General features: G+C 42.3%; 2 protein-coding genes across 2 annotated transcripts; both read right to left on the bottom strand.

The window, feature by feature from the left end:
- Positions 1–55: 55 nt before the first annotated feature.
- tvp23b (trans-golgi network vesicle protein 23 homolog B (S. cerevisiae)) lies at positions 56–4,760 on the bottom strand. Its single transcript, XM_010899502.4, has 7 exons — positions 4,629–4,760; positions 2,845–2,924; positions 2,562–2,706; positions 1,880–1,969; positions 1,371–1,496; positions 617–745; positions 56–474 (listed from the first exon to the last, which is right to left on the bottom strand). The coding sequence occupies exons 1-7, from the start codon at positions 4,638–4,640 to the stop codon at positions 448–450; spliced, it is 609 nt and encodes a 202-aa protein (XP_010897804.2). The 5' UTR covers positions 4,641–4,760; the 3' UTR covers positions 56–447.
- A 935-nt stretch (positions 4,761–5,695) lies between these two features.
- On the bottom strand, positions 5,696–13,528 carry trim16 (tripartite motif containing 16). The gene is made up of 7 exons (XM_010899520.5): positions 12,654–13,528; positions 9,811–9,906; positions 9,324–9,404; positions 9,049–9,201; positions 8,232–8,403; positions 7,548–7,643; positions 5,696–7,336 (listed from the first exon to the last, which is right to left on the bottom strand). The coding sequence occupies exons 1-7, from the start codon at positions 13,446–13,448 to the stop codon at positions 6,696–6,698; spliced, it is 2,034 nt and encodes a 677-aa protein (XP_010897822.3). The 5' UTR covers positions 13,449–13,528; the 3' UTR covers positions 5,696–6,695.
- Between the last annotated feature and the right edge of the window lie 907 nt (positions 13,529–14,435).

Raw genomic sequence — 14,435 nt, forward strand, 5'->3', positions numbered from 1 at the left:
GAATAACAAAAACACACAGCAGATTTAGGAAATGTTATAAATGTATTTGCACAAAGATGTCTCAAATAATTTATTTTTGTACATAAATATTTACATGTGAACTTTGATGTTCTGTATTGCTTTACAACCATCTGTATTTAAAACAAACAAAATGTTTTTATAATAAGCATCAGAAAACAGTCCCTCATTGTATAAAGTCTAGGGATAATATGCAGAATAACAAATATGGAAAACAAACGGATCATATGGGATTGCTTTGAGGAAGAACAGTTACAAAGGAAAATAATTTTAGTTCTCTCTTGAAATGGTAGTAAAAATGGAAACTCATTAAAGATAAGCAACGTCCCAAAAGGTTTCTATTATGTGTCAGTTGCTAGTAAAACTCCAGATATACTGTAGCATTCAGAATAATGCAAACATTTGTTAAAATCTTATAGCAGCTGTTCTCTAAGATTCTTCTTGTTTTGTCATTGCCTGTCAGAGAAACACACAAAAGCATAGGCATTAGATACAGACAATCAAAATCCTACTTTAAATAAATGCAAACAATTCTCCTCCATTTTACTTGGCATTTCGATTCGCCACCCATCTTTCCGAAATGTTACAGAAAAGATACCTGCTTAAGAAACTGTCGTCCAAAATAGTTTGTAGCCATGTTCTTCAAACTGGTCCTACCGCCCACTTTACAGCGAACATATCCATACAGATTGGCCCCCTGCAAAACCACGCCCATAATCACCACAGCCTGGGGGAGAGGGGGGGGGGGGTGAAATAAGAACAGCACCTATGACTGACGTTGGAGCAACATCTTCACAGTGTGAGAGCTTTGACAAAGCTGAAACCAATCCAGTTGGTCTGTAGGAGAGGGTTCTGATGTGTGAAATGCAAGCAAGGACAGCAACGGTTCCCTTTTTTAACAGTAACCCAGAGACAAGTCAATTACCCATAATGTTTCCAGTTTTTGTCCAGGTAACCTGACTTACAACACATTCTTATTCACAGCAACAACCTGGGGAATATTTACGGGGAATGAATGAGCCAATTAGAAGCTGAGGATGATTAGGGGACCATGAGGGTCTGGGCTAACATCCCTACCCTCATGATGCCATGAGAAAGAGGGCACCCTACACAAGACAATGTCTCCAATCACTGACCTGAAGCCTTGGGATATCTAATGGGAGTCTTAATAAACACAGATGACGACTGAATCTAGCGTCACCTATTTTATCTGCCCATTGGTTTTTGAAACTGTTATATAATGTCAGACATCAAATCACCTCCAATAACAACTGAGAGCACTAGCAGATCTAACACGGCACTACTTTCACTGTGCTGACACAGAGGGATAAAATGTACTAGTTTTGACCAACCATCCATTTGATCTTGAAGGAGATTAGTGTGCTGAAGGCAAAGATGGCCCAGATGACAGGACAGACAACCAGGCCCAGCCAGAAGATCCTCGACTCGGAGTCTGACACCACGTGCTTTGAATTTGCCTGAGGAGGACAGGATGGAGAGGTTACATCTGTGGATGTCAACAGGCAATCTTGCTGGCCAAGAGAGAACTTGACAATAGCGGGTAATAAGACAGCTTTAGTGAGCACATTCTATGGTGGGGACCTTTGGAAGAACAGGGTTGGAGCTAAAACCTACAGGAGGGTAGATCTCCAGGAACAGGGTTGGAGCTAAAACCTACAGGAGGGTAGATCTCCAGGAACAGGGTTGGAGCTAAAACCTACAGGAGGGTAGATCTCCAGGAACAGGGTTGGAGCTAAAACCTACAGGAGGGTAGATCTCCAGGAACAGGGTTGGACAATAAGTATGTGTAAAGTGTTGTTCAACTGAAGCAAGTTTGTTGGAGGTAGTGGTCATGACCTACCTTTCTAGATTCAAACACCCATTGGCTTTTTCCATCGTCATCCACTTGGTTCCACCACCTGAGTCCCACCAACAACCGGCCCGTGATGTTCTGAAATATGGTAGTTCGGTCAAAACAGAATTCTACTTAACAAAATCGGGTTGACAATATCCTCTCATGGTTATGTTACAGTTAAGAGGGGCTGTCTCCTTTAGGTTGACACTATAGCCCTACACAATATGTTCACAACCCAAAGAAAGGGATCTGATGGTGTTTTTTAATTACTGACATAAATTCAGAACTTCCAATAGTGTCGTTTCTCTATTACCAATTGTAAATTTTTAAGGTAAGAACATTGAAAGAAATCTAAAAGAGTTTGGTGAGAAAATATAAAATCGACATTTGAGAAAGAACGACCTTGGGGGGTTCCAAGAAGCCTGCAACGTGTTAATTTTTCAAACTCAACTCTCATGCAAGCAAGCACGTTTATTTATATAGCACAATTCATACATAAGCAACTGATTGTGTTTTACAAAGATAGAGAAATATAAAAAGAAAAATGTACTAGTATAAAAACAAACAACTTAAAACAATGAATAAGAAAATACAAATAGAACAAAAACAAAATAAAAACATCACTTCCATGGGGAAGCTATAAAAGCTCATGCCAGAGAAGTTCAGGGACTCATGCTTCAGGACCTACCTTAACTGTCCAAAAGTCAGCAGACAGTAACAGGATGATGGAGACCATGCAGCCAATGAAGCTACTGCTGATCATTTCGCAGAACAAGAAGGCCAGGGTGGCAATCACTTTGAAGAACAGGTGGAAGAAAGAGGCCACAGGATGCCTGGAATATATGGGTGAAAGACATCTTACTGTGGCTGATATTCAGTGCTGGGAGCCCAGTTTCAAGATACTAGTTTCTGAGCCGCTGAGTACAATGCAACAAAAACATTGATATTGTTTTTATTTTAGTCAAGCTTACTTTATTTTTGTCTTCTTAGACTTTCCTTCTCTGCCTGTGTCCTCTGCATCAAAAAGGGAGACATCATCATCGTTGTCGTCCTAAAGTACATGGATGACCCCACACACGTTAAAACACTACCATCTGTACGGCTTATTCATGAACCAGACACAGTTCATCAGTACAGCTTATTCATGAACCAGACACAGTTCATTTTCACTATGACCAGTTCTGCAAACAGAGAGAAAAGCAAGTTTGAACTCCTCTTGTCCCTCAATTTAATAAAAATGTGAAATGACTGGCAGTCCCAGTCCTACAAATTTAAAATACATCCAATACTTAGTTTCACACAACTAACATCACTACAACCATTACACGTGTCTTCCAATACTATAAAATGTAATAATTTGAATAAAATAAGATCTAATAGAAGTATTTCCCCATTAACAGATTGTTTTCAAGCTCATCAGAGTCATTAGGAACACTTAAGTGGTCCTCCATGACTTCCTGTTTCACTGGGGTATACATATTAGGTGACACACATGCCCAACTCCCTTATTTATCTATGGACATGGAGAAGGTCTGAGAACACAAAAAATATCAGACAAAAAGATATTGACCTTAATTAATGACTATAAAAACAAAATAGCTACAAGTCTGAAAATGTCAATGTCCACTATTTGGGCAATAATTAAGAAGTTGAAATCATCTGAAGCTATGATGAACCTGTCTTGAAGAGGACCCAGGAGTATTTGTCCCCTACACACAACGAGGGGATTGTTAAGGAGGTCAAATATTCTGCAGTGATGAGAACTACAGAAGTTGAATTTTGTCCCAAAAACTACAATTAGATAGCACATCCATGTGAACAAACCATCTGAATGTCTTAAAAGGCAAAATGGACTCTGTCAAGTAAGAGAATTTAAACCAAAATCTGTCTGGCACTACCTGAGGCTAAAAGTAGGTCGTTGTTGGATCTTTCAGCATGACACAGATACAAAGGACACCTCTAGATTCACAAGCCACTGAAAACCAAATCATGCTGTTGCAATGACTAACAGTCCCCTGACCTAAATCCCATAGAAAACCTGTGGGGTGAAGAGAAGAGCAAAACAGAAGGATCTGGAGAAATTCTGGATGGATCTCAGATAAATGGTTTTGTGGTAAGGGAACTCTGGCAAGGGAAGGGTGAAGAAAGTACTAAATGCAGGTACTAAATGTACTAAAGGCCAATACATAGGATGCTATATAAATTCTTGATTACAATGATTTGTTTTCTCTTTTGAACAATTTTACCTAAATAAAAGGTTTGATTATTAATATTTTCACTGTAAGATCAAGATGATCAATAATCCCCGTGCTTTAATTACAGCTAGGTAACTAAATCTAACAGAGCTCTCTAGTCTTTATTTTATTGTGTCTGTTTTGTCCTGTAGGCTGTAGGCTGTAATTAGCTAGCGAGCTAAACTAACTTGTTACTGTTCTGTTGGTGACAGCCACTTATCTTATTTACAACAATAGAGTAGCAACTGAATTCACTTTACATACGTTCGGATTCAGAGGTCGTTAAATGAACCCTTTTTATAAAATAGACTAAACATTTGAACAAACCCCACAGTGCATGTAGCTAACGTTAGCTAGCTTTTTGGGCAATCTCACATTTATTCTGTCCATGTTGCTAATAGCTAGCTATATCCCAGCAAAACCAGATGCAATCGAAAACCAAACATTTTCGAAATAATACATATGTTTAGAATATTTGAATGACATGATAAAACAATGAAAGTGAACGATTGACGACTCACCAATCTCATCATTGTGAAAATTGAAAATAGGACTATACTTCCGGGTTACGTAGCGGCGTGTGTGTTATCGCCATTCTTCCTAAATTGAATGCAGGGTTGTAGTAAGAACCGTAAGAACCTAATTAAAGGAAATTATTAATTAATATAAATTGCCACCAAACGTGATTACGCCATTGGACGACACCCAAACCAATTACCAAAACCAATTTCAACCATCTATCTTATTTTGCCACAGATGGAAACGTCCATGAAACATGCATGGACATCGAGGTATCCTGCTGCTTGCTTATTTGAGTTGAGCTAAACATTGGGTTCACGTTTCTTATGGAAAGTAATGTAAGCAGGGAAAATGTATAAACCTTGTGCATTTTAGACATTTTAGACAATTGTCACAATTGCAAGTGTTTCAACTGACACTCAGCCTAAACCCCGAAGAGCTTGCAATAATATACAGAAGCGCATGAATTGTCAAACCAAGATAATCTTCAGTAAATTATATTTGGATTCATTTGTCAATTACCATATTGGTTAAAACGCATCAACAGTCTCAAATCACGATTTATTTTAGCGCCTGGCAACACAGACGCTCTTATGTGGGAGCAGTTTTTATACATAGGTTGAGGAACGTAGCAATGTTTTTGTCAGTGTTGCTACGAGCGGGTAACATGAACTAATCAAAAGTCATTGGAGTCTATTCAGAACCTGTATTTTGCCAATGCTGAGTTATAAGCGTTTAAAAGTGACCTGCTGAAGACTTCTCACTCAGGCTGTCATCTCTCAGGCCTCTTTGTATGGCCACCTTATACATAATCTCCCAAAAGCTAGATTTGTGTTGGTTGTCATCCCTTCTTGGACATTTCTCCAAATGCATGTATCTGACAAGATCTTGTTTCAAACTTGAGGATTTAAAATCCCCCTTTATAATCTATGCTGAAAGTAGTTTATTTTCTCCTCAGTCATCTGATCTGTTAGTACCTGGACACGCAGGCACTTGCTCAATGTGAAAACCATCAGAAATTCAGTGAAACTACCGTCAGTGATATTCACATGGAAGAAATTAGTCACACTGCAAATTAATACATCTTTTATTAATGTAAAGACATAACTGTCCTAGAGTACATTCATGAACAGTAACAGCAGTGCAGAAGTTCACCAAATAGTACAATTCAAACATAGTCACATTGTCTAAACTCTTTTGCATCAAATTTAAAGTAATATATAAATAAAATTTGACCCAATGCATTGGAAGAAACCTATCCATTGTCAAGATGAATATAGCTCTGTAACACCAATAAATAAAAACCTCACCAACGTGGCTCATAAGTTGAAATGGGGACTCGACTGCTTGTTGGGCATTGTATAAATCTGGGCATTCAATAACCCAGTGGGTTTAATGATGACTGACAACCATTTAAACAATACATACATAGTACCAAACACTTGTACTGTTCTTACTCCAAGTAGACTATTATAAATGTAAAGCACAATGGCAATTTATTTCCCCAAGCTACTTTCAACAAGAATAATCAATTCAAAAGATCAGCAATCATTTTTTTCTTTTATATATAGTTTTTTCTATTCATTCATTTGTGCTATTTTTGGGTTACGGCTGTGATTTGTTATATATATATATATTCAACATTTGGAAGTATGATGAGAAGCAATGTTCTTGAAATATTTATGGGGAACATTTGTTTCCTTTCCATGTATCACCAATTTCTGGTCGTGGTATGCCCTCACCAAGGGTGCATAAAAAGCAACGTACTTACTTTCATTAAAAAAATATATGTTTAATTCATATTGTAGGTAATGATAGTTCATATTTCATAGAAATCTGTCTGGGAAAATTCGAAAGTCACGACCCTATCCCCCGGCGCGTATGTGCTGCTGCAGCATGGATTCAAATCTGACCTATGACCCTTTCAGAAAAAATCCTCTCTGTCTTTCACCGCGTTCTCTATAATAAAGCACTGAGTGGCAACAACAACAAAAAACACCTTTCAAAACAAGAATGCTTCTTCCATTCTGAATCCAAACTCGGCTAATTCCCCTGCGACACGTTGGTCATCATAGTTCAACGACAGGAATGACTGTGAAGCGGCTTTGGCGTGCCGCCTGAGTGTTTTGGGGTGAGCTGGGGGGCGTGGGCCTTTTCAGGGGCAGTGGTGCTCCAGGCCCAACCAGCACCACCATATTCTCCTTCTTGGACAACCAGAAGGCTGGGTAGAGGGGCTCCCGAAACTCTGCCTTGTATTGGTGTATGAGGGTCATGTTAGCAGCATCGTCCACTCCATAGAAGGCCAACAGGCCGAGGTTGTAGTCCAGGTAGATCCCGAGGCGGGTGAACCTCTCCACCTTCAGGGGTGTTTCCACGTCACTGTGCCAGGCCGAGAAGCCGCGGCCGTTCCACTCCAGGCACCAGGAGAAGTCGTTCCCCGTGATGCAGCTGTTGCTTTCGGTGCCCTTGCGGTCGATGCTCTTGTAGGTCAGGCCAATGTGCGTGCCCTCGCCGCTCACGTCCACCTCGAAGTAATGCCGGCCCAGGTAGAAGCTGTCCGTGGCTAGTACCTGGCGCCAGTGGTCAAAGCGCTCGGGGATGTCGGGATACGGGTGTTGCCAAGGCGAGGTGTTGGTTACCTTCTTGTTTTCCTCAGTAAGGCGGAGAAACCTATGGGTGGTGTTTGCGTCAAAATTTACAGGAGCGGCATCTGAAACCACAGGGGAGTGGATGAGGCAACAGAGTGGAAATAGGACAGGAACAGGATCAGCAACTTAGGCAAGGCTTTCCTCACAGATTTAAATGAACTATCATGTGATACAAGGAACTAGACAAGAGAATGTTATGTTAACATGACGATATGAGTGATTTGAGTCATTGTATTATTTTTTCTGTGAGAAACTTGCAAACAAGAGACTTACACTTGAGGAATTCATCACGCGTTTTCGGTTCTGGCAAAGTCTTTTTTTGTTTGGTTGCAATTATTGCATGGACTGTGGTTTTTATCCCCATCTTGTCTGAAGGGAGAGAAATATAACATGTTTAAGGCTCATAAATAATCACATCTGCCAACTTCCCTTCTGAACTCCAAGGCATGAATGTGGCCGAACTTCAGCCTTGCAAAGCCACCCGTGTCTGTAAGCTCACACGGAAGAAACAGTAAGACACTGTAGCCATCTACATCTGGTGACTTGCTTCTCCTTGAGATGTGAGTCACACAGATGATTGGGGAGTGTCTCTAGTGACACACTGGTGTCGAGCCAGACGGCTTCCAGAATTTGTAAATACAACTGGTCTGGCCGCGTGAGCCACCAGTCTACCATTTATTACCAGAGGTCAGCAATTCAACACACCATGTGGTGACTACGGGACGTTACCTTCCTGGCTATCTGGCCAAAGCTGACGGGTCAGACTCTTCCTCCTGCTGTCACACAGTCACCTGTTCTACCCTGCGCCTGTCTGCTGTCTTGGTGACCCGAGTGAGCATTGTCATTTTGTCCTGACCCTTCCCAGTGAAACAAAGCAGCTTGCAGCACCCTGTCTCCCTGAGGCTGTGTGGTGAAAGCAGGCTTGTGCGCCTCCGTCCACAACTGGACTGGACTCACCATTTTTACAGGTCCCTTTGAGCGTCTCTACGTAGTTGGAGAGCAGCTTTTCACACAGCTCCTGTGTGGAGGTAACAATCACTTTGCTGAAGGAGTTGAGGCGATCCATGAGGCCGATGTAGACCCCAGGTAGGGTGATGTCAGGGCTTTCCTTTTTCCACTCCGAGTACTCCTGTAAAACACACAGCACAGCTCTGTCACCTGTTTTCTACCTCATTGAGCTGTCGTCATTGGCTGCATGTCCATGTAGTGTATGTACAGTATATGTAATGCTGTCTCATGCTACAGAAATGGGAGATTTCTGCCCCTTGTCCAGTGCTTTTACTTAATACACACCTTATGAATATCAAAGTATTGCAAAATAAATGTATTTAGTAGAAAACAGCCTTTTTGGTGTTGCAATGAGTGACATGGGGCTGTGGTGTGGGGTTATTTTAGATACTCCACTCTTTCAAAAGGTTTCAGAGGTTTTCGGGGAAATGTCCTGAGACTCTGCAGTCTAGCTAAAATGAGAAAGCTGTCTGTTTCCATTACTGGGGGGGGGGGGGGGGGCACGTTCTGAGAAGAGCTAGGACTGGGCAGGGAGGTGTCTGGTTGGGGCTGCATGGCCAAGAGACCAGAAGGTAGGGAAGGGAAGGTCCCCAAACGCTCCAAGGTCAAGCAGAGGGCTTGGACCGGATGCCCGCAGAGTGAGCAGGAGAATGGGGTGCCATGGGAGAGCTTGGGAAGCTTGACGACCAGACAGGTTTTGGTGCCTACTGGCAAGTACAGTCTGAGCTCAATATAAACCGCCAAACCAGGTGGAAAACCCCCATACCTGTAAGAAGTCCACATCGTTCTTGTTCTTGTAAAGCTTTTCCACCTGCGTCTGTTTCTTCTTCAGATCAGAGCACCTCTGCTCCAGGTGAACTTTGATGCCGTGGGCCTGTTGCACAGCCTGCTTCTCCTCTCCCTCCAGGACCTCCGTCACCTTTCATATTTAGGTTTATTAGAAGGTCAGGGTTTCAAACGCAGGAACATGGGATGTCACACAGATCAGCCTAAATGCATGCAAAAGCGGATCACTCCAATGGATTGATAAAGGGAGCGTACCTCTTTCTTGGCCCGTTCCACTGCAGTCAGTAACTCTGTAAACTGGCTTTCGATCACCTCACGCACCTCCTTCACTGAATTCTACATGGGCAGAGTCCAGAGGTTTTATTCAGGTGACTTTCCAGATTGCGTGTGTCTTATCAGGTATATGAGCATTGTGGCCGAGATGACGGCTGATTGGAGTTAAATAGAGGTACATTCATGTATCGTCAGGAAAACAGGCGTTGGCAGACTAAGGCTGCTTTCACAACCAAACGCTCCAGGCAAGGAATTCTGTATAGAGTAAACCTTGACAGCATTAAATCCCCTTAGCCACACCTGTAGGCAAACCTGTCAAGTCAGAGGGTGGGCGGTTCCAATACCTAGGGACTGCGTAACGATTGGAGGCGTTTTGATGACAGCCCCGCTGTGACATGACATTGCTTGTGTGTTGATATGTGGGTTATCTGGAATCTCAATGTCTGAGAGGGTTGTGAAACAGTCTTACCCCAATGGAGACGGTGTTGAGTTGAAGTTTGGTGATGGCATTCTCAGCTGCTGTCACTGTCTTAGCCATTTCTGTTTGTTTGTCTCTCAGTTCCCTCTGTGCCGAAAACGAATCACAGAACAGGAAGGTGGGGTTGAAGAGAAAGAGACAATTAAGCATTAATGACTGCCCATGTGAAAGCCACATCGTTGCCATGCTAAATCTATTCCTTATTTGAAAATTCTGTTCAGATAATTTATTACCAAATTCATCTAAGCCTCCCAATATTGGAATTTTGGTGCATTTTAGGGTACAAATAAAACAAATGAAGAAATTGTCAAACAATATTTTTGTATTATTTTCAAAATGTACAACTCCGGAAAAGATTGAGAGATCACTGCACCTTTTTCTTTCCTTTCCAAAAAAGTTGAAAAATAAGGTTTTGAGTGAAGAACAGAAGCGTTCAATTTGCAGTGGTCTCTTAATTTTAATCCTTCTGTTCCTCACTCAAAACCTTCCTTTTAGACTTTTTTGGAAAGGAAATACCTTTTGTATTTTTTTTCTGGAGCTCTATTTGAATGCTTTACACACAGTACATTTCTTACAACACGCTTTGTTTGCTGTTTTTTATAATGATTGTTATTGTAGCTCTGAAATTGGTCAATAAACCAAATTTTTATTTGTATCCTACTTGTGTCCAATGGTCTTTATATAATGTGAAATGTACTGTGTAAATAATGACTGGATTGGATTGAATTACTGTGTTTATTGTATCTCTAAGGCCTGAATTCCTTAAGCACGTCCAGGCAAATCACTTTATTGCAAAATATGCAGCAAATTAGTCATAGCGTGTTGCTAACTTGAATGTCTATTTTTATAAATTCCGGCAGAGATTTTCAGATTTCACAATCCCACTGTACTGGCAGTTTGGCCAAATTGGAGGTCCCTTACATTTCTAAATGTTTATCCTTGATTGCTTTCCAGCATGAGCAGAGTGGTGGGATCTTTATAGTACTGACAAATGTCATTATGAGGTTACATAATAGATCTGGTCCACACGAGGCTCAGCTTAGTGCGATTCTCATATGCTAATTCCTGAGAACTTTGTCATCGTCCTCGTCCGCCCTGTTGACGTAGAATACCTTCCAGGGTGTAGCGGTTTTCTTCCACAGACACTCAGAACTAGCTTGTTCTCTGGTCAGATTGCGCAGTCTTGACATAGTCAGGGACAGAGCTAGTAAAACATTGCAGGCAGATCAGGGACCAGGTCACTGCTCAGGTCTGGGCGTGCTCTCAAAAATCTGACAAAACAAGTTGTTCCATAAACAGGAACTACAGAGTTGTTCAGCCGGTTTGGGTTGTAACCCTTGTGGAGGACACGTGCATGTAAATGACAGGGATGGGTTAGGGGTGGTGCTCCGTCCAAAATGTCAACGGCAATCCCTACATGAAGTCCCTTTGTCCTGTAGGTTTCCTTCTTTGGGCACAGACACGAAAGAGAACCAATTATTTGTCATCTTTTGTGTTGTGCTCATTGCTCATATGCTCATTGAGACAACCCTTGAAGATAAACTGAGGTGACAGAATTATCTTTTCAAGTTGCCAACTCAGCCATTGTGAGGCAGTAACTTTACAAACATGTTTTGGGGTGTAGCTTTCCTGCTGTTTTTTCTGTAGACTCCTGAATCAGCCCAGACAAGTCCTCTGCCTACTTTTCCCTGTTCAGTGTGTCATGTCAAATAATCCCACCCTCATTCCACAGATTCTTTTTGCTCCTAAGAGGTATCAGATCAGGAACAATGTACAGTACTGAATCCTCAGTCATAATATGAGTTTAATTCAGCATGGGACCTTATTGCAGGAATGTTGCACATGAATTGCATAGTGAGTTGTTGGACAACTTTAGTCAAATATTAACTGTCAGGTGTTTTCAACATTCCTTAGTTTACACTGGGAATGGCATTGTTTCTGGTCTTCAAACGACAGCACTCTTTGATTGCACTTAATTTGTGTGTTCTGAAACACGGATCTGTGTTTTTAAATAACTTCACAGACTTGCAACTGTAATTTGCTCTGGATATAAGCGTCTGCTAACGGAGTAATATGTGAAATGTCTGCTGAATGTCTGGAATGAACTGTTAAAACTGGGAGTCAATGGGCTGTTTATGTCATTAAGAGACTATGACGCTGTTCCAGAAGCTTCTCTGTGACAGAATGCCTGAGGAATAGAGAGCAGAGTTTCCAGAATGTACAGGAATGTATGGTGAACATGGTAGGACACCACCTATATGGGAATATCAATTGGAATTAAATTAAAACTAATCCCGTCAGTAGTCATGACAAGTAAAGCCGTGACTATAGAGTACACTCATAGAAAACAAAACAAGAGTGTTTTCAACGCAACAGTCTTCATTGCTGGAGTCAAACCCTGTCCCCATCCTTGGGTGAAAGAAGTGCTGGAATAACCCTGTTAAAGGACCCACAACAAGCCAGTCACTAGATAAGCCACGGTTCAAATTGTGACAGTGACAGTGTGTTAACAAGTAGATATTGATAAGATGTTGTGAACTGATGAAGGACAACTACATATTTAAAAAATGACGCTTGCTTTGGATTTGTTTGTGAACAAAACATCCTATTAAAAGGCAGAGAGTCTGTTTTTATTCACCTCTAGAAAGTTAGATGACCTTTGAACACACGGTGGCCAATGTCCACAGATTACAGCGCATTGATACGGTGTTCAGTCATTTCAGTGGTTTGGCCCCGTACACAAGGTGTTCTTTTGATATCAGCTCCTAAACAAATGTTAGTTCTTTTTAAATATGCAGAGTGCGAGAAGACTGATTAAAAGGAAGGAGAAATACCTCTATCAGCCTGCGGGCCTCCACCACCGGCATGGTGCCGTGTCCACGGTGGTCCTCAGACACACAGTCACGGCAGACACACACACTGTCGGCAGAGCAGAACAGATCCAGGGGCCACTTGTGGCTCTCGCAGGTCCGTCTCTCAATGTCCCTTAGAGGCTCCACCAGGCGGTGGTTCTGGAACTTGGGGTTCTCCAGGTGGGGCCGCAGGTGGGTTCCGCAGTAAGACACCAGGCAGGTGAGGCAGGACTTTAGGGCCCTGCAGGGGCTCGTCTCGATACACGAGTCGCACACCACATCGTCGGGTCCCAACGGCTCCACGGTCACCTGGCCTTTAACCTCTGCCTTCCCTTCCGTCAGTTTTTCTTTCACATCAGCCTCCGTGTCCTCTTTCCCTTTCTCTGCAGGTTGTGGCGGGTCGCTTCCTTCATCTTTCCTTTTGGCTTCCTCTGGATTCTCAGAGTCCTGGGATTCAAGCACATGCTCCTGTACTTTGGTTGTCTCTGCTGTCATTGAATACTGCGCTTGGATCTCCTCCTCTTTGGTCCTGACCAGCAGTGAAGACTCAGTCGCTGTTCCATTGGTCATTTCATGTTTCACAGCGGCAGTTTCAGGCTCAGGTATGGAAGAGGTCTGTAGAGCCTGGGGGCAGCCCTGACCTTTACTCTCCTGGCAAGAACCACAGACATGGTGGCCACAGGTGGCATCCTGGTCCCCCTTCAGAACACCCAGACAAACAGGACAGAAGAGTTTGTGGGCTGGTTTTGACTCTGGTTTGAGTTCTGTGTCTGCCATAACTCTGCTCTCCCTCTGCCTCTCTCCCTCGCCCTCTGTCTTTCTTCCTCTGTCTCTCTCCCTCTGTCTCTGTCTCTCTCTCTCTCCCTCTGTCTTTCTTCCTCTGCCTCTGTCTCTCTCTATCCCTCTATCCCTCTCTCTCTCCCTCTCTCTCACCTAGAGAAGCTTCCTCTTCAGTTGCTGTGGTGTTTTGTTAGCTACTCTGCCTCTACCACCAAAGAGCCTCCCCCTCCTAAGCCACACCTCAACTATATGAGTGTCAACTGCCTCTGCCTCATAGTTTCAACCAGCTACACACACCCTCCTCTACGCAACCTCTGCACTCCCCTTGGCTGTGTTGGAGCAGTAATCAGACTGTAGATGAAAGTCTGGTCGGAGGACGTGTATCTGGCAGCAGAAATGTGGAGTCTGTATTGGTTTTCTAACCTCAAGGCTATGATCAGCGTGGAAGAGTGAACATGCTGCTGGCAACTTTAACAGTTGATTAACTTCCTGTTTTCACAATACTTCGGTAGGAGAAAGCAGGCCTCTCTTCACAGCACATCAAAACAACCACGCCCCTATTAATGCATGAATGTTGACCATGCATCCAATTTCAAGTTAAAGTAAAGATTAAGCCTTATATGCATAATTGAGCGAAATTACAGGATACTTTGAGAATTAAAAACTGATATCAATAAAATGAACTTCCTGTATATGCCAATTACAATAGTGGAGGCATATTGTACAGTACAACAATATGAGTAAAGGCACCGACTCATCTAATCAGCTTTTCAAACATGGCGAAATGTATTGTCTAATGTATTTTGACAAGCACTTTGAAATCCACATCAATAAACAGCTGTTTGATTATTGCAGTCAACTGTGGGCTTCTGAGTGGCTGATCAATATAGTGAATGTGCGCATGATGTGATAAAACATCTAAAGCATTACAAAATCTAAATAAGCTATTGATCAGTGGTTGCTAAATAATCAATGTGTGTTTTA

Source organism: Esox lucius, chromosome 6 (genome assembly GCF_011004845.1).
Source record: "Esox lucius isolate fEsoLuc1 chromosome 6, fEsoLuc1.pri, whole genome shotgun sequence".
In the NCBI taxonomy this organism is placed as follows: Eukaryota; Metazoa; Chordata; class Actinopteri; order Esociformes; family Esocidae; genus Esox; species Esox lucius.

What these genes read in the sequence shown, in the direction of transcription:
- tvp23b (XM_010899502.4), bottom strand. An exon ending in GGGTGTTTGAATCTAGAAAG is followed by an intron (nt 1,497 to 1,879) that starts GTAGGTCATGAC and finishes TGTCCTCCTCAG; the next exon opens with GCAAATTCAAAGCACGTGGT. An exon ending in GACGACAGTTTCTTAAGCAG is followed by an intron (nt 475 to 616) that starts GTATCTTTTCTG and finishes TTTCTCTGACAG; the next exon opens with GCAATGACAAAACAAGAAGA.
- trim16 (XM_010899520.5), bottom strand. Translation starts at nt 13,448, where the DNA reads ATGGCAGACACAGAACTCAAACCAGAGTCAAAACCAGCCCACAAACTC. An exon ending in TCAACACCGTCTCCATTGGG is followed by an intron (nt 9,405 to 9,810) that starts GTAAGACTGTTT and finishes CTGCCCATGTAG; the next exon opens with AATTCAGTGAAGGAGGTGCG. An exon ending in ACGATGTGGACTTCTTACAG is followed by an intron (nt 8,404 to 9,048) that starts GTATGGGGGTTT and finishes TGTGTTTTACAG; the next exon opens with GAGTACTCGGAGTGGAAAAA.